The sequence below is a fragment of the Triplophysa dalaica genome, chromosome 18 (genome assembly GCF_015846415.1).
Source record: "Triplophysa dalaica isolate WHDGS20190420 chromosome 18, ASM1584641v1, whole genome shotgun sequence".
Taxonomy (NCBI): domain Eukaryota; kingdom Metazoa; phylum Chordata; class Actinopteri; order Cypriniformes; family Nemacheilidae; genus Triplophysa; species Triplophysa dalaica.
Window position 1 is genome coordinate 8,666,217 of NC_079559.1, and position 20,458 is coordinate 8,686,674.

Genomic DNA, 20,458 nt, shown 5'->3' on the forward strand with positions numbered 1-20,458 from the left:
ATGAAAGCTGGTTCATTTGATATGTAATGCATGTTAATTTATTGGATGGGTAAAGATAAAAAATCATTGATTGTTCTAAATACGAGCAAAAAAAAACATGGCATAACGACAAACGTTTTGCTTCCCATATAACGTGGGAATTCATCTGACTCCTGTTTCATGTCCACTGCAGTCCAGTTGTGTAAATTAGGCATGTGTCGTATTCTGGCTTTATCTGTAAACAAATGGAAATATTGTTATACAAAATGTTAAAATATCTGCAACCTACACGTCTGTAAAATCCAGCACTGAATGGTTTGTCTAATGGAAGTTCATCATTACGTTACGTGTGACCTCATAGCATACTACAAATCCAAATTCTAAATAATCAATTCTAAATCTCAAAATCTAATCTGTTATTACCTTTCTTGGCAGAGCTCTTCACTCACTGTCTTTTCCTGTTTCCACCTCAAAGTCCTCAGGCAGCAGGTTGTCTTGCCGGTTGCCCAGAGTAAAAGCAAGCAGTGACAGTAAACCCGCATCCAGGATGCTGATGATGCCTAATATGTAAGCCCAACGCACGGTACAGTTCCCAAGCGTGTATTTGTCAGTCCTGTCACCACACATTCGCTTCACCTCCGGGGCATCCCAGCCATCCGGATAAATCATACAACCCATCCCCATCAACACGGCTAGAACAACAAATGCAAAAGATCAACTCACACTTTAAACTTCATGACTCTTATACAACACACTTGATATTAGGGTAATGATGAATATAAAAATATGAAATAAAGGAATATATTCAAAAAATGTATTTGTATACAATATTATTGGAACCAAGCACTTTGTTAAAATTGTTTCCCTGTGGGTTTTTAAATCCTATACTTCTGATTGGCTAATTCACTGCTGAGTGACTGGTTCCTATCCCTAAAGCCCACCCCTGAAATAATCCTAAACCCATAGTAGTCGGAAACAAATGAGTCATATGTCACTTTCCACTCCAAAGTGATCATCCCTTTGCCCTATACTCCCTTTGAAGAGTAAAGCTCTTGATGTCTGGATGAAACAACACAACTGTATCTCCTAAGGTGTCGTTTAAAATTCACTTAAAATTAAAAAACAATGACATTTTCTCTTTATTTGAAGCGATGTTTGGTTGGCCGTCCTTTTCCAGAAGGGCCCTTCGGAGGGTTTTAAAACCAGTTTGGAACGCGCCAGCAGTCTCATATAGGGAGGAAGATTTCGATAGGCTACTACACCTGATTTATGAAAACAATGCCTATAAATGGAAAGATTAAAGTGTACGATAAATCACGTGACAATACTACTTGCCCACCTGAAGCTGTTTGCATCCACGCGCATATCTTGTAAACACTCCCAGCGTTGCAAAAGAAGAAAAGAGCCAAGCACACAATCGTACCCACGATAAGTAGCATTGAGCAGCCTACGAAGAACATAGCAGTTCTGAAAGCCCCAGATGGGATCGAGCCGAAGTCAAAAACGCTTCCCTTACAGACCAGTTCGGAGGTGATGGGGTTGCCAATACAGTAGTGAAAGAGTCCAAAATATCCAGCCTGCGGGGTATTAACGCTGTCACCAATCCAGTAGGGCTGAATAAAGACCACCACAGTAATGATGGCGAAGCATAAGGTGAAAACTCCCCACAGGACGCCGATGGCTCTGGAATTTCTCACGTAGTTGGTATGGTAGATTTTGGCAGCCTCCACGGCTGGCAACATTTTCTCGTTCGCCATGGTTAGATCAATTTACAATCGTTTTAGAATCCAGCACCACGGATAGCTCCAATTATACTTCCGTCCTCTTTAAACACACAGAATAAATCTCTCTTTACACAAGTTCTGTGAGTTCAAATGCAGGGGAGATCTTCATCAGTAGACAGCGCCAAAGAAGATTTTGCTGCCAAGCAAAGGTGTCAGTGTTTTAATTATTCAAGGTAAATTAAGCAGAGGAATAAGGTGACAATAACCTGTTCTCTTAGATACTGTAATCAGATATACGTGTTATTTCACAACAAAAAAGGTAATTGTTTTAAAGTTACCAGAATAACAACATTAAGCGAATTCTATGTGTATCTTTTAATGTCTATTAAAATACAGCAGTCGTAACAACTGGTATTTGCGTGTTTTAAATATGTCACTGTAAATAATGAATGCTATATAATTGGATTAGTCAAATGGTGTTTTAAGTACATCATTTGTAAAAATTTAAGACATATCTATACAGAGAAAAGATCCCTCTCATTTGCTTATTTATTCTGAACTCCCTGCAGCTGAGAAAGTTTTTGTTTAGTACTCGAAACAACAATCTCCACCAGGAGAGAAGAAAAAAAAGAGAAAAAAAAGAGATCATTGCTAATGGTGTTTTAGAACGGACATGAATAAAACAACAACTTCACATTTGTCAGAGATTTATTGCTCACAAGAGAATTGTGAAGACACAGTCAACAAAAAAAGACTGCACTCTCATGTTTTGCATTCCTCTCGGGCGTGATGTTAAACCTTTGCTGTGGGGACCATAAATTACAAAAATATCTAAGACACTGTGATCTTGATCTATAAACCGAACCCTTGTGCATTGCACATTCTGCAATAACATTGAAACATCTGTTCAATAGCTATCATTTTACATTTTAGACATTTGGCAGACGCTTTTATCCAAAGCGACTTACATTGCTTTATCCTATACATTTTACATAGGTATTTGCAATCCCCTGGGATCGAACCAACAACCTTCTCTTACCACTGAGCTAGGAAAGCTGCGGGGTATTATTAGTGGTAGGGTACCCTTAAAAAGAGTATTATTACGTTAAATTTTCAGGTACTAATACTGTTTATGTGACCCTGGATCACAAAACCAGTCTTAAGAAGCACCGTAACATTTTAGGTAGAAAAAAAAAAAAAAAAACATTGTATCGGTCAAAATTATAGATTTTTCTTTTATGCCAAAAATCATTAGAATATTAAGCAAAGATCATGTTTCATGAAGATATTTTGTAAATTTACTATCCTAAATATATAAAACTTTACTTTTGTGAGTGGATGGCCTGCTACAGTGCCTCTGACTAAAAACTTCAAGGCCATTTTCTCAATATTTATACTTTTTCACACTCTCAGATTCCAGAGATTTAAACAGTTGTATCTCAGCCATTTATTGTCATATCAACCCATAACAACCCATACATCGTTAGAAAGACATATTTTCATTTTTTAGATTATATAAAAATCACAATTTCGAGAAAGTGACCCATAAGACTGGTCTTGCTGTCCAGGGTCACATATGCAAAACATTTTTGTGCCTTTTTCTGGGAGTGTAAACAGGCCTTTCAAATATTATTTACAATGTTATCATAAAAGCCTAATTCAAAAAAAGGTTTCACACATAATGCCCACACCAGGGATCAAAGAGATTACTGGCCTGAGTAATAGAACCCCCAAAAAGTCAAAAGTTTGCAACTGGGTTAGGATGTGTGGTTGTACGGAAAACTGTGATGAGCTTTGATCAATGTGATGTGTGCCTTTTGGTTATACTGTGAGACATCAAGACATTCAACATAGAACATGTCATGCTTGTTTTTCCGTCAAATACTCCGTCTCCATCATTGTTTTTATATAAACATTTAAGCTACAAATAAAATTCTAACTCGACGCACTGTAATAAGAATAGTTATGTAATGTCCTGATGTATAAAAACTAGTGGTGGGGCAGTGAGACTATTATCGCGCGTTAAAAAAAATGTCGCCGTTAATCTATTCTCAAAGTTGGGTTTGGAGCTGGGTCTATACTACGCAAGCTATGATGACTTTCACCTTGATATTTTAGCGCGGATGTATACCAGCTTAACTGCACTGTACGGGGCGAGAACGAGATTTTTCAACTCGCGTGATTCGCGTCATTCGCGGAAGCAGAAGCCGCCTCATCATCTCATAACCAGGGCTTCATTCGCGCGATTCGCGCAGCAAGTAGGTCTATCTTCTCTTTGCATTAACATATAAATCACTCGCGCTTGACACGCCATTCGTGTTTGGTCTGAACACAACATAACGTTACTGTGAAATTACCGCATCAAACGTGACGTGCTAACATGGATGCAGCTATGAAGCCGCCGGGTTTGCTTCAGGGAATATTAATTTTTAAGAAGCTTCCCAATAGAAACATCGACAAGACTAAGGTTGTTTGCACATTGTGCAATGCGGAATTGGTTTTAAAAAAACACTTTCTCTCAAAGGGGAAGTGGTCTAGCTTTAGTTGAAACCAGTAACTTTGTATTGAGATCTAATGTATTATGGCTCCTGTATGACATATCGCTTGTTGCTCCCTCACTCTTTGTAAATCGCTTTGGATAAAAGCGTCTGCTAAATGACTAAATGTAAATGTACTGTAGGAGCTCTTCCAGTTTCAAGTACCACCTAAACGGAAATCATCCCTTAGCTAATGCGGAAGTAAACACAAGTTCATCTTATTGAACATAATTTAATTTTCATCACCAATTATCATAGTAGAACAGCTTTCTCAAGCAGTTTGTGATGCATTTTGGAAACAGGAGATGAGCCCCTGGTCTAATGCGCCACCTGGCTTGAGAAACCCGTTCTCAAAGACTTACTTTTAGTCATTATTTGGGTAGCACACATATTCTGAATGCCTTCGGCAGAATTCAAATGAGCCATTTTAATCTAGATTAATCTAGATTAATCTTGGAATTAATCTAGATTAATCTAGATTAAAAAAATTAATCTATGCCCACCACTAATAAAAACATACATTGAATTACTTGAACTCATACAAATTTATGAAAGGTTTTATCAGACCAAAGACACGTACACACAAAAGGATTTATAGATGACTATTCTAAAACAACCACAGTGATTAGAAAGTCATATCTAAGTAGTAAAAAAAATAAACCACAAACCAACATCAAACTAACACAAAGTAACATGTCCAGTGTGATGTATTGCAAATATTCTGAAACCATGCAACTGCTTTGTGTGGGGAAACAGACTGAAAGCACTATGGTGGCTGACACAGAACCCACGCTGTACATAGAAAGAAATAGCTCATTGTAAGGTAATAACAAAAATACTAGTGGTGGGCATAGATTAATTTTTTAATCTAGATTAATCTAGATTAATTCCAAGATTAATCTAGATTAATCTAGATTAAAATGGCTCATTTGAATTCTGCCGAAGGCATTCAGAATATGTGTGCTACCCAAATAATGACTAAAAGTAAGTCTTTGAGAACGGGTTTCTCAAGCCAGGTGGCGCATTAGACCAGGGGCTCATCTCCTGTTTCCAAAATGCATCACAAACTGCTTGAGAAAGCTGTTCTACTATGATAATTGGTGATGAAAATTAAATTATGTTCAATAAGATGAACTTGTGTTTACTTCCGCATTAGCTAAGGGATGATTTCCGTTTAGGTGGTACTTGGGACTGGAAGAGCTCCTACAGTACATTTACATTTAGTCATTTAGCAGACGCTTTTATCCAAAGCGATTTACAAAGAGTGAGGGAGCAACTAGCGATATGTCATACAGGAGCCATAATACATTAGATCTCAATACAAAGTTACTGGTTTCAACTAAAGCTAGACCACTTCCCCTTTGAGAGAAAGTGTTTTTTTAAAACCAATTCCGCATTGCACAATGTGCAAACAACCTTAGTCTTGTCGATGTTTCTATTGGGAAGCTTCTTAAAAATTAATATTCCCTGAAGCAAACCCGGCGGCTTCATAGCTGCATCCATGTTAGCACGTCACGTTTGATGCGGTAATTTCACAGTAACGTTATGTTGTGTTCAGACCAAACACGAATGGCGTGTCAAGCGCGAGTGATTTATATGTTAATGCAAAGAGCCAATAGACCTACTTGCTGCGCGAATCGCGCGAATGAAGCCCTGGTTATAAGATGATGAGGCGGCTTCTGCTTCCGCGAATGACGCGAATCACGCGAGTTGAAAAATCTCGTTCTCGCCCCGTACAGTGCAGTTAAGCTGGTATACATCCGCGCTAAAATATCAAGGTGAAAGTCATCATAGCTTGCGTAGTATAGACCCAGCTCCAAACCCAACTTTGAGAATAGATTAACGGCGACATTTTTTTTAACGCGCGATAATAGTCTCACTGCGCCGTTAACGGCCCACCACTAAAAAATACGTTTCATTATGTAAGGTATATATCTCATATATATATATATCTCAAGATATATATCTCAAGACATAGTTATGTATATTTACATTCCTGTCAGTAGACCCTCCCTAGTGTGTACGTGCAGCTCCTGTCTTAGTGTGAAAAGATGTTGGTATCCCACACGGAAAAAACCTATATAAACCTATATGTTTTAATATAGGTTTTGATATAGGTTTTTAATATATGTGACATATATAAAATTGGCCGTTTTCCTATATTATATGTACATATATGCACATATATGCACATATATGCGTACATATATGCGTACATATATGCGTAAATATATGCGTACATATATGCGTACATATATGCACATATATGCGTACATATATGCCTACATATAAGCGTACATATATGCGTACTCATATGCCTACATATATGCGTAAATATATGCACATATATGCACCTCAATTTGCCTATATGTGGCATATATACTCATATATGTACGCATATACGTACACATATATGTGCATATATGTACGCATATATGTACCCATATATGTGCGCATATATGTGCATATATTTACGCATATATGTGCATATATGTACGCATATATGTGCGCATATATGTGCATGTATGTACGCATGTATGTACGCATATATGTACGCATATATGTACGCATATATGTACGCATACATTTACGCATACATGTACGCATATATGTGCATGTATGTACGCATGTATGTGCATATATGTACGCATATATGTACGCATATATGTACGCATATATGTAGGCATATATGTACGCATATATGTAGGCATATAAGTATGCATATATGTACACATATATGTACGCATATACGTACGCATACATTTACGCATACATGTACGCATATATGTGCATGTATGTACGCATGTATGTGCATATATGTACGCATATATGTACGCATATATGTAGGCATATATGTAGGCATATAAGTACGCATATATGTAGGCATATATGTAAGCATATATGTAGGCATATATGTACGCATATATGTGCATATATGTGCATATATGTGCATATATGTGCATATATGTGCATATATGTACATATAATATAGGAAAGCGGCCAATTTTATATATGTCACATATATTAAAAACCTATATAGAAACCTATATTAAAACATATAGGTTTATATAGGTTTTTTCCGTGTGGGATATAAGCTACAAAATCACCAGATCCTGCCATGAGCTATATAGGAGACATATGTTGTATGTACATATAGGGCTTATATGTGGATATAAAGAAGCAATACAGGAGACCTATATGGCCTGTATATGCACATATATGCACCTCAATTATGCCTATATGTGGCATATATACGCATATATGCAGCACATATGCAGCAAATATACGCATATATGCAGCATATATGCAGCAAATACACGCATATATGCAGCATATATGCAGCATATATACTCATATATGCAGCATATATATGAGCATATATGTGCATATATACTGCATATAGGTTTCATATATGTGCATATATCCTCATATAGGTTCTTTCCATGTGGGACGATTGCAGGTGTCCAAGTGCTCAAACTCACACATGAGGCCCATAGCCCCATATTATATCACAGAAATACATGTAGTATAACTAACTAAATGTATTATTTTATATTAGAAAACCCAATAAAAACCCAATACTGCATTGGAAAAAACACCAAAGTACTATCACACAGATGAGCTATTGTAGCTCAAATAGCTGAATATAGAAGCTACAAGGTATCAAAACACATGGCTGTGTATGGGTCTGCATAACCCAAGATAATCTGTCCACTGCCAAGAATGGCAACAATGTATGGCACCTGACAATCAATGGCTGTCCACGGGGCAACAAAAAGGGTTGCCTTGTCTGATAAATCACATTTTCTCTTAGATCACCATACTTAAACAAAAACAGATGGTTTTAGCTAGACTACCAGTCTGGTTATTGCCGATTAGGCTTGTAAACCAGCTAACCAGCCGGGAAACTTGGCCACTATGGTTGGCTTGTTTTAGCTGGTTAAAGATGTAATTAGCTGTCCACCAAGCCTGACAAAGATGGTGTTTAGCAGGTTTAAGCTGGTGGGTCAGCTGGTCTTCCAGCCTGACCAGCTTTACAAGCTAAAAATGGGGCCAAGCCCCGCTCTTAAACCAGTTTCACCAACTTAGTCTGGTTTAAACTGTTTATTTTCAGTAGGGCACATGGACATTATACATTGTTATCCTGAAGAAGAGATGGCAGCTGGATGCACTACTGGGAAAAAGGCAGCAGTTCTACGCTCGGGACAATTTATATGCAAAGTGATGGATCTTCAAGTTGTCAGTGTGCAATTGCTGCTTAAGTAGGCTGTGTTGGATTTACTACACTGATTCAAGAGTTAAGTAAATTGACGCATACGGCCTTGTCTTATACCTTGTCTACACCTGATGGGATTCTACGGAGCAGCATTTGTAAAATGTGCCATATAATACATTTAAAGGGGGGTCTGATTGGATTTTCACTTCTTTAAATTTAGTTTGTAAATAGTATAGCTGTTTGAGCATAAACAGGATCTGTCAAATCGCAATGCACAAAGTTGACAGATTTTTTTTTTAGATTAAACTACTACCTCGTAGTTGTGGATATAACTCGATATATAGAGAGCTTAAATCCTTTGTCTCACTTGCTTGTTGGAGCAGGCATCAACGATGTGGTGTACATCATTAATGCTTATATTTGGCAGATCTTTAAGACATTGTAAACACTGACATTTTGTGCGGTGCGAGAGCAAACCGGAAACTGACATCCCGACTTCTGGCGACAGCGGAAGTTTGTCGCTATGCTGGTGCACAGGGCGTAATAAAAACCCTAAAAGAATAGCTAATGACACGTCAACGTATTCGGTGCCCAAACACACTGCCGAAACGAATAGAAATAAGTGCAAATGGACAGCTGTAACTGAGGCCTTAGGCGATTATGTAATTGTTTCACCCGTAGGGGAGAGTTTAGTTGTAGCTAAAATACCTAAAAAATTGTATAAACTTGGTTAATCAGATTTTTACACAAGCAACATACACGTCATTGCTACAAATGAACACTTAAAGTTTGTTTCCAGAAACTACCGTTCTTGTACAATTACAGCAAAAGTGACAGAAGTGCAAAAGTTACAACTTACCCGCTGCGTGGGGTTCACAGACGGAGGATTACTTGTAACAAGTTCTGTTTCAACACAAATAACTCAGTATTATTTTGTCTATAAAATAACGGTGGATATTGGTTGTACATCTGTCTATAACAGACAGACATCTACATCTATCATCCAGCCATCCTCATTTTACCATCCTTCCATTATACATCCATACATATGGACAGATATATGAGAAAACACGGCACAATTATATACAAAAAAATCATCATTGGCAACTACTATCGGTAATATTGTATTTTCAGTTATGATTTCGATGAATGGAATTTACCGTTTTCATTGCATTGTTTTATACATTTTCACACATTTGGATTAATGGTAACACTGTGTTACAACAAGCCATGCTGTGTATTTTTTTTTACATAGCCTAGTAAACAGTTGCTAGCAGTGGCTGACATGTTTCAATATGGTGCTAAGTACCAAAGCACAACTCTGTCGACCATGTGTAACTATATGACAAAACATCCATGTTACAGTTAACCCTGTGTTACTTTGTGCCTCGCTCTCCCCCTAATTTTAATCCTTTAAATTTATTGTGGAGCCCTACTTGGCGTATTATAAGTGAGTTCCACCTGAACAATGCTGACTGTACCACCAGACAAAAGAGGTTTAGATAAGACACGATTCATCAGGTTTCATCATACTGTATACTTTCATAATACTTTTACTGTCATTCTGTTTACTTTTAAGTCTTAATACTGGGATGTGAGGACATTTTATGTATATCACAATGCCTTTATAATGATGCTTTTACTGTCACCATGTTCACATTAAAATCATTTACAATTAATTTGTGAATTAGTTTGATTCTCTTATGTTTTGTGTGACAGTCTTGGAAACAGTGTTGGCAAATCATTACTATTTGAAAAGTTGTACACAATGATACAGAGCAGTATTAAGTGATAGTTGTCTGAAAGTTTGCCCTGAAATCAGCAGGCCACTGTTGTTGAGCTGAAATGCACATCTGCAAGGAACCGAAGGAACATGCAAGTACTGGAGTTTGTGTGCCAAGAACAGACAACACAAACCATAAGAGATAAAACTGAGATGAACCATGTCAAATCTTATTCCCCCTTTCTGCGTGAAAGTCAGCCAGCAAAATTTTCAGCATTTACACATCCAAAAATTGGTTTCTATTGTAAGACATGATGGTGAAGTGGTGCTTCTCCTCAGATTCATCCGTGCGTCCAGCCAGCCGTGTCCATCCAGCCGTCTCCGTCCAGTTGGTCCGTCCAGCCCATTGTCCATCGTCTATCGAGCCGGTCGTCTGTCCATCCATCCAGCCATCTCCGCGTTCCTCCATCAGTCCGTTGAGGCAGTCGTCCAGCCGTTCATCCATTGGTCTGTCTTGCTGGTCGTCCACCCGTTGAGCCGATCGTCCATCTATTCGGTGAATCCACTTGTCCTCTTTGAGCTTCAAGGGCCGCCAATTGCCAAGACACTTCCTCAGAGTATTGAACGCAAAACGTGTCATGCAAGTTTTTTCGTGCCTTAATGTTGTGCTCATCACCTCGTCTGGCCTCACCTTGAAGGCGATGAAGATACAATACATATTTGTTCAATATTAAAAACTAAACTTGCAGTATCTCCACATCATACCATAGAAAAATTACAATTATTATATGACAGGCGGCATTTTTTTACATTTTAGGCTTGACAGTAGGCCTATATTATATTTCATGTTAAATCATTAACTGCAAGTTTCTGATTTATTATCAGTGTTATTATTATAACAATAAATTTACAGTTTTTCGGTTTCCCAGAGTAATAATATCTATGATGTGAAACAGACGTGCACAGTATAATACTGACAAAAATCTATATTTTACATAATTTGTACATTTTATATTTGCTATGACATGAGCTGAATGTTCAGTATGCTATGTGGAGCCCTGCCACCAGATGGCTGCATCCCATTAAAACAACTCCAGCGCGTCCCATTAAAACAGAGCAGTAGACACAGTTTAGTTATCCCACGAGGTACTGTGAAAACAACTTCACAGAATTAAAAAAAGACATGTTAACAGCTTGCACGGACGAAATATACTTCCACTCGTACAGCCATTGTCAGGTATTGATGTCTCTCTAGACTAGCAACCAACTCTTGTGCTTTAGTCTGAGCTGAGCTAACACTTCCACGTTTTCATAAAAACACAGGTTTGATTAAACAATTTGATCACGTCTTACTCATCACTTCCCTTATGTTACACCTTTTCACCTAGATTTTGTCAACAAATTACAGGCTGATTATGTTGGGTGTAGGCTGAATGTGACATGCATGGACTGGACTACATTACATCCATACATTACATCCTGTCCTCAATATAGGCTACTGTAAAGGAATTTGATGAATATGATGATCCAAGGCTTCGGATATGCATGCTATGTCTTAGCCACTCCTCCACACATACAGATTGTACTTCTGTTAGACACGCTGTAGTGTAGAATCTTTCATTAGTGATTGTGGCTGCTGTCTTATGAGTGGGCTTCTACATCTGACAAAAAATACATAAACAGTTTAAATTCAACAATATGTATAGTTTTTATACAATGTCTAATAAAAAACTGTAAGGATCTTTAGACTGTATTCTTTTTATCAATTTTTGAGTTTAAGCAGTAAATTTGGATGTTGAGGCTCTGGAGTCTTCTTTTCAGTTTATTGAAACCAGTAAGAAAATGTATTGCTTTTAATTTCCTTCCCCCCCACAGGGAAGAACATTGACTGTGTTATTTACCAACATTTTCTTACACCGTTCCCGCTTAAGAACTTTTTTTTACATTTTGTCTGCTTTTTCATACTCATTGAATAACACAATTGCCTAAAGCAACAACACAAGCATGCATGCCAAATAATTTCAATAATTTATAATAGACCTTAATAATTGTATACACATCCAAGCATTTCTCTCTACAAAATAATTCAATTTTGTGATGAAATGCTATTGTGTTGCTGTATACACTGTTAAAATATTTTCACCTTTAATAGTTTGCAAAGCCTTTTGAAAAACAGAAAATTGTGTAGGTGTCCCCCATCAAGGCTGCATTGTTTAATATTACTTGAGTTTATATGAAGCATTAATGATTTGAATTGTAAATCATATTGTTGTATAAAGTATCTTAGGTCAGTGACTTATTCAAAAAACCCAATGTTGTTGGTTGCTTTCATCTTCATTGCGAAAGTCATTTAATTTTCACTTACAGATTTATTAAAGGGGGGCATACAGCGATGTATAACGTACAGTCTTCTGATGCTTGACATGGTCAACTTGTCAAAAAATGAGTTGGAGGTATGCATTGTACTTCTGTGCTCAAAACACACCCCAAGTGTTCGTTTTGTAACAACTTTTCTTAGTCCGTTATTAGTTAATTGTCGGCAAGGCTTAAAGAATAGCCCGCCCACGCATGCGAGCGACGACCTAGACCCGCTTACCACCAAGATAGGCTGCGCTGCGTCAAGATGGGCTGCGCTGTGGGCCTACAGCTGCAACTCGTTACTCTTGCAATATTGAGATGTGTGTGTTTGTTTGTTCGCAGCATTTTAGTGCTGGATGTTATATAAACGGTGGATTAAAAGCTGGATTTGGAGATCGAAGGGTGAAGGGTGCGATACTATTCTGGAAGGACTCAAGATTATGATGAGATATGCAGAAACTGTCTGAGTTATGGCCGCTTTAAAGTAAAGGAAGGTTTGTATTGGTTTTTGATTGGGATTGTAATGATATCGTATGTCATATGAGCTTTCAGCAGTAAACATGAGATTGGACATTGCTCAGTTCACATAAAACTGTCTACTTTGCATCTATGCCGATATGAATTGTCATCTCGTGGCAGATTCTTGTTTTCCTTATTTATATAAGGAAAGTCTGAGCGCTTTTCAACCATCTCGCCGAACAGGTCTGGAACGGTTAAAGTTATGATTCCACGTAAGCGTGGTTCAACATGGCACGTTTACAAACTCTTCTTGGCTGTGAAATTTTGGCACGTTGTATAACCGCTTATAGAATGGGTGCAGAAATGTTATAGCTCAGTCTCTTACATTGCCAATGCAGTGCTTGCATCATTTGTGTACACATTCTAAAGATTTCTGTTATCAGTCCGTGGTGGAAAATGAAACAACATAAGATCTTTTTCTTTGTCTCTTTCACGCTTCTTTCATGCTCATATCATAGCCTTCAAAGGGGATTTTTTTATTCTCAAAGGAATTAACTCCTCAGATCAATGGCCTGTCGCCTCACAAATATTTGACCTTTTACCCCTGTTGTTGCTTTCTGGTATTTCACTGCTACACTGCAACTTCAAAGCCGGGCATGGCTTTGGACCATTTTCTCTCACCTTGTATCATTGACTGATGTCTTTTCAGCAGGAATATTTGAGATTTTTACTCTGTAGTAGATCTAATGCAGTGGCTCTCATATACTTCTGCTTCAGGGCCAAATTCTACATGAGCATCAATTGGCGAACCAACACAGTACAAAAAGAGCCGATTAGGCCGATTTTCATTGAGTTTTAGCCTCTCGAGTTTTAACAGATTTGTGCTTTTGGCCGCCAAGTAATTCACAGCATCAAACACATTGTGGTTGCATGTAAACCTGGTTCACATTTTTTTTTACTTTGCCTTGTTCATAGTTACACAAATTTACACCCTTTCATCGGAGACACATCAAGTAAACCTCCCCCCATTTCGTGCATCTGTATAGTAAATAGGAGACAGTTGGTGTTCATTACTGCTAGGTTCTGTCATCCTATGTGTACAAGCTCTTTTTTTATTGTTAATACTTTTTTATTGATCGAGTTGTGCACCGTCAGTAGGCTTGATGCCTGAGTTTCCCACATCCACTCTACAAAAGATAGCTAAACGGTGGCCCATTCTGTTTATGGACCGCTCCTAGTGGGAACAATTGGACATAATTGCTGATAGGTATTAAGTGGTGGGCTTTGTCGTAGCGTGCGGTGCACTGCTATCATTAAAACAGTCATTATTATATATGCATGCTCTTCATATGCTTTACTGCTACCCTGTGGCAAAGTCAGACCACTGACATTAAAAGTATTACATTATTTCAGGTTTGTCCACGTCATTCCACTCAAATAGCTTTTGTGCTGTGAAAAGATTTTCACAGATGCACATCTTTAAGAGGGTCTCTTTTTAAATCCTTAATATGTGTTGTTAGGTGCTTTTAATCTTTTATAGAGACAATACATCTTTACTTTAATAGTTAACATATTTTAGCTCAGCTGGTAGAGCATGGTGTTTATATATATTTAATTCCCAGGGGAACACAAATTGATAAAATGTTTACATTGAATGGAGTGCATGTCACTGTACTGTATATGCTTTACTGAAAAAACTATTCAGAGACTCGTCTGTTTGGATGATCACATATCTCTCCCATTCTAAGAAGTGACCATGTGTTGATGAAAATGGGCAGGGTTCTTTGGAAGTGTCTGATATTTCTCTCTCGCTTTGCCTAAAGCTTCCCAAAAAAGTTGAATTGTTAAAAACATTCTATCTAAAAGGGAATGCTCACCCGGACCTGCCCGATACGCCTCATGTAACCACACCTCCACAACTCCAAGTCAGTTCGTGGTATGACTAAGACCGCCCAAATGTGTACGCAATAAGGGTGGGCGTACCTGTCAGTACAATTAATTTGGAACCTGATGTTCCAAATATGGTAAGAGGCGTTACATTTCCGTCACACACTTGCAGTATTCGACAAATCACTACGCACCGGTTAACAGCCACTCATAGCACACCTCGCTTTTCAGAGCGATGAGCTTGCTAAAAAATCTAAGTGTATTAGAGAGGCGGGGCAAAGAGGAGCACAAACATGCACGTTATCTGGAAAATACAGCATTTTTTTACCTTAAATCATGTATAAATATTGCATTATATCTAAAACTAATGATAATATTCGTTTTAGCAGTTTCATATAACCCCTTTAAGGTAACGTATTTGTGAGGTTTGAGAATCTTCTGACACCATCCCTAACTCACTCTTCTCTTACAACCTTTACACTGACACGCATGATGCGAGTAAAAATTCATTTGTAAATCACCAGAGGGGATCTGTGCATTGTGAAAAATTTGTTTGCTTGCTCAAGGTGTGAGTTATGAGTCACTGCAGTGCAACAACCAAAGAAACATTTCTCAGAAACGCCATTCTGCGGTAGCCTAACTCTATTTACCATCATCATTACCCCCGGTGAGGGACCCATGCATTTTCAATTGTGTGGCGCTCAGATTAAGAGATGGGTATAGCTTGAATATTGATGTCAGGAGGAGTCGTTATTTAGCGCTCAATTCCCCAGAGAGCTTTTGATTGTTTGTGCCCCGTCAGTGGTGGAGTCAGTAAAGACTAGAAGTGACTAATGTCTGTTAAAGCATCGATCCAACCATAGAACAAGCAAGAATCGGAGCGCAGGAACTGTACCTTCATCTTTAGATCCATCTTTCATTTTCAGTGAATGCCTTTAATAGACCTGACCCGCTTCTTGGTCACCATTGATCACTGTTTTCAAACTCCAAAGGGGGTAAAGCAAATAGTTCAGCCATGACTGATGCATTTTAACTGATGCGATTTTTCGGTCGCAATGAAGATATACGGTACTGTTGGGGGACTGGACACCACACTGTTTTATCCTCCCCATGATGAAATGCTGCTGGTTTTGTACCTACTCAAAATCCCTGAAGTTGGACATATCACCTGGTTGGATGGAAATAGATCGGAAGTTAGAAGAGCTCTGTGAGTTGAACTCCTCAGTTCACACCTCTGTGGGGCGCATAGACAGAGACACACACACACTAACTCACTAAGTTGTTTCCTCTAATGATGTCCCCAGGCGCTCATGCATGGATGTGTAGCGATGTTAGCTGGTATGCCGTGATGTGAGATCATTATAATATATGCTGATGATGATGTACACCAGAGGTTTTATGATGCAGTTATAGTGTGCTTATGTGATATTAGAGCCATCTCAAGTCCTGTTGGAAATGTCACCAAAGCTTGAGTGATGTGCGCATATTCATGTGTGTGACTCTGACCTTTTGGTCTATTATAAGAAAGGTGTAACTTATCCTTCAAAAAGAACACTGTGTACTGCTGTAGTTTGATTCTTCCCTGATGTGCTGTGTCAGTATGGCTGTTAATGTGGTGGTCAAATTAGACTTTTTAGTTTCATTGATTTCATTCATATGCATGCGAATGCAGTAGACCAAGCTCCTGAGACGAAATCATCCGATGAGGTGTGACCAATAAGATCAATACGCCACAGCTTGACTTTTCTTAGTTTGAAGGAATGGCATAGTAATAATAATATTGCCCATCCACATCGCCTTCCTATACATCAGCCAAAGCTTTCGCAATACTTAATAATTCATTTACTTTTACATTCATAAGATTTTTAAAGATTTGTTATCTCGGCTATAACAAGGATTTTATCTGTCTTTTGAATTCTTGCGAAGTTACTGGCCTTTTTTATTTGATATACGTCTCTATCCACTGTGATTGAATTGTAATCAATACCTGTGGGTGAAATGAATGAAACAGAATTAAATACACAGGAGTATTCTCCTGTTCCAGGTATCTCAACACCACCCTCCTGAATTCATAATGTTTATGTGATCCAAAAATGTACTCTTATAAATCAATAGCAAAATATTATGTTTTAAATTGCGTTGTATTCCTTTCATAAATCATTTTGATGTATTTCATGGAAAGGAGTTGGCTCTGTTTACATCAAACCACATTAGCATCGGTTTGTATCCACGGGTAACAGGATTAGCATCGGCTGGTGTTTGTGGGATAATTACTCGATCACAGTGGCTCAGTGGCAGGTTTGACAGCAGCAGGTTTGTAGAGGAACCAGGATGTAAATGTTCTCCGGTAATTTCAATGAATACTTAAATCGGTGTATTTATAACATTACAGATTTTTTCTGGTGTTTAAATACATTTATATGGGTCCACACTTTGTGTAGGACTGTGTTTGCGTGTTGTGATTATAATGTATGGTATTTGGAGGCTGGGTGTTTGTTTACATGAGAAAACATTTGATTTTTTTCTCATAGAGTTGCTGCGTGGGAGGTACATAAGGTTTTCGAAGAAACCAGCAATGTTTCAAGCTTCTGACTTGCCTTCAGATTTTCTGCCATTGCCCTTTTTGACATGTAGAATGTGTAATTCACATAGCTGCCTTAGAATAACAGATGGCAATGAATGGAAAAACAAATAATGATTTTGTGACTCAGACTTTATTTGTTTGTGTTTTTGGCACACCTTGGACCGTGCAAAGAACATTTATTGGCAAAGTTAGTAATAAACAGAATTTTGCTCTGTGATCTTCAAATGTCACCAAGATTTCTTCTTGAGCATGAATTGTTTTGTCTGATTTCATATTTTGGATATTTCTGAAGGTTGGTTGATAAAGTTGTCAGACTGCTTATGCAAAAAATTTTAATATATATTTTTGTACCATTTGTGCATTTCGTGAATATATAAATACATGTGGATTATTCAATGACTATATGTGTGTTTCTTCATGACTTTCCCAACTGTTTTCCTCTACATTTTCAATTTTCCCTCAATGATCATTCTGGTATCTCCCTACAGTAAAAATAAATGAAAAACCGAGTCCAGCCACTATGTCACTGTCATAGGCGTTCATCTCTTTATTATGTACCCAATACTTAATGAGCACTCTGTACTTTTTGAGCTAGCTGATAATAATAATGTTTTCTCTTTTCTGCATGCATATGGTTGGTCTCTGATTAGTGAGCTCATGAATATGTATTTGTGTGTTGAGAGAAGATGTTGAAATTGGGTCAGAATGGTGTGCTATTCTGTGCTGGTGCTGAAGAGAAGCAAGCTATACTTGACACCTTAAACCGTCTCCCCAGCTAACAGGGAACGTTCCCGTACTTTGGCTAAAGTTCTCTGAAGGTTCTCTCAAAGTTATCAAAAACGTTCTTACAATAACGTTAGTAGAACGTTTTCTTAACGTTATCTGCAAGTTATGTGCAATTTATAAACGTTCTAAAATGGTTAACATTACAAACGTTATTATTGCATTGTTAGTGGAACGTTCTAAAAACATTAGCAAATGAAAACGTTAAAGTTACATTTTTAGCAGAACATTCTATAAACATTAGCAATGAAAACGTTACCTATGCGTTGGTTATGTAATGTTCTTAAACCGTTAGCCTTAAACGTTATAATTTCGATGTTCTAGGAACGTTCTGAAAAGATTAGCATTGAAAACATTACCATTGCATTGTTAATGTAACGTTTTAAAAATGTTAGCATTACAAACGTTATGATTGCATTGTTAACAGAACGTTCTATGATAGCATTAAAAACGTTACCATTCCGTTGTTAATGTACTGTTCAAATGTTTCATTCATTTCGTCAAACCAGTCGTTATCACCAGTTTTGGAATATCTTTATCCCTCTCCCATACTTTCTAAAGGTCTCTGGAGTCAGTGATGCCAGGGGCTCAACCTTAGACAAATGAGCCTGTTGAACGGCAGTCCCAAAATGATGTGTGGGACTGCGGCTTGAGCCACGATCTAAGGTCCACCTGCAAGCTCTGTTAGTTGGGCAGGGTTATGTGATGTTACTCAATTTCTCCCTCATTTTTGTCCATAAAGGGTGGTGATGGGCCAAAAATGGTACCCAGATTTGGAACAACTCGAAGGCAAGTAAATAACAGAATTAGAAAGCACTCATGTTGTCATTCTACAACATTAGTCCAGAGACGAGTGGCGTGACAGTCATTGCTGCTGCTATATTGGACACCACCACCAATAATTGTAACGCTGCGGAGCAGAGTAGTTACAAAGGTTGCTGCCAACACGGGCATTTAGAACCATTTTTGAGTCTCTGAATATCGAAGTTGTCAAAAGTGGTTTGCATTTTCAGTAAACAAACTAATGTTACTCACATGAAACTGTTAAAGGGATAGTTCACCCCATGTTGTTGGGGCTGTTATGATGCTCTTAGATTTTTTGTTCTCATTTTGTTTGGTATGAGGTTTGGTTTCATTTTCTTGTCCGCCTGGTGAGCCAGTAATTTGGCCCAATAGTAAGGCCTTGAGAGCTGACTAGTTTATGGTTTGTAACTTGTTACTATACTGAGGGCGTCCAATCAATCATAGGTTCTTTTTCAATCTTAGGTTCTTTTTACTTGAACCCAAGTATTGTCTTGTTGCCACTAGTAAAACATTCAAAGAAACAAAATAAGTAATTCAAGCTTTATTAGGTTTGTTCAAGAACCTGAAAGACAAAATCTGACATTTCAGCATAAATGGAAAACAAATTTAAGAACTTAACCAGATTTAGATCTATGAGGTGGCTTTCCATATCCGTGCCGCCCAGGCTTTCCACGTCCGTGCCGCCCAGGCTTTCCACGTCCGTGCCGCCCAGGCTTTCCACGTCCGTGCCGCCCAGGCTTTCCACGTCCGTGCCGCCCAGGCTTTCCACGTCCGTGCCGCCCAGGCTTTCCACGTCCGTGCCGCCCAGGCTTTCCACGTCCGTGCCGCCCAGGCTTTCCACGTCCGTGCCGCCCAGGCTTTCCACGTCCGTGCCGCCCAGGCTTTCCACGTCCGTGCCGCCCAGGCTTTCCACGTCCGTGCCGCCCAGGCTTTCCACGTCCGTGCCGCCCAGGCTTTCCAGTGCCCTCCATGTCCGTGCCCTCCATTTCAGGGCCCTCCATGTCCGTGCCCTCCATTTCAGGGCCCTCCATGTCCGTGCCCTCCATTTCAGGGCCCTCCATGTCCGTGCCCTCCATTTCAGGGCCCTCCATGTCCGGGCCCTCCATGTCCGGGCCCTCCATGTCCGGGCCCTCCATGTCCGGGCCCTCCATGTCCGGGCCCTCCATGTCCGGGCCCTCCATGTCCGGGCCCTCCATGTCCGGGCCCTCCATGTCAGGGCCCTCCATGTCAGGGCCCTCCATGTCAGGGCCCTCCTTGTGCTGGCCTTCCGGGTCGTCCATGTCCGGGCTGTCCATTTCCGGGCCGTCCAGGTCCACCAGTCCAGGCCGCCCGTGCCTTCCATTTCCAGGCCATCCAGGCCGCCCGGGTCTTCTCGCCGGGCATGACGCCTGCACTGGTGCCCCC

The 20,458-nt window shown here is 39.1% G+C and overlaps 1 protein-coding gene across 1 annotated transcript; it reads right to left on the reverse strand.

Annotated features, from left to right (window-relative positions):
- Positions 1 to 233: 233 nt before the first annotated feature.
- On the reverse strand, positions 234 to 1,736 carry lhfpl5b (LHFPL tetraspan subfamily member 5b). The gene is made up of 2 exons (XM_056773387.1): positions 1,319 to 1,736; positions 234 to 671 (listed from the first exon to the last, which is right to left on the reverse strand). The coding sequence occupies exons 1-2, from the start codon at positions 1,734 to 1,736 to the stop codon at positions 421 to 423; spliced, it is 669 nt and encodes a 222-aa protein (XP_056629365.1). The 3' UTR covers positions 234 to 420.
- Positions 1,737 to 20,458: the final 18,722 nt, after the last annotated feature.

Bases quoted from the DNA above. Each gene is read 5' to 3' on its own strand.
- lhfpl5b (XM_056773387.1), bottom strand. From the start codon at position 1,736: ATGGCGAACGAGAAAATGTTGCCAGCCGTGGAGGCTGCCAAAATCTAC. The intron at 672-1,318 runs GTGGGCAAGTAG...TTGTTGTTCTAG, and splicing joins GTGGATGCAAACAGCTTCAG to CCGTGTTGATGGGGATGGGT.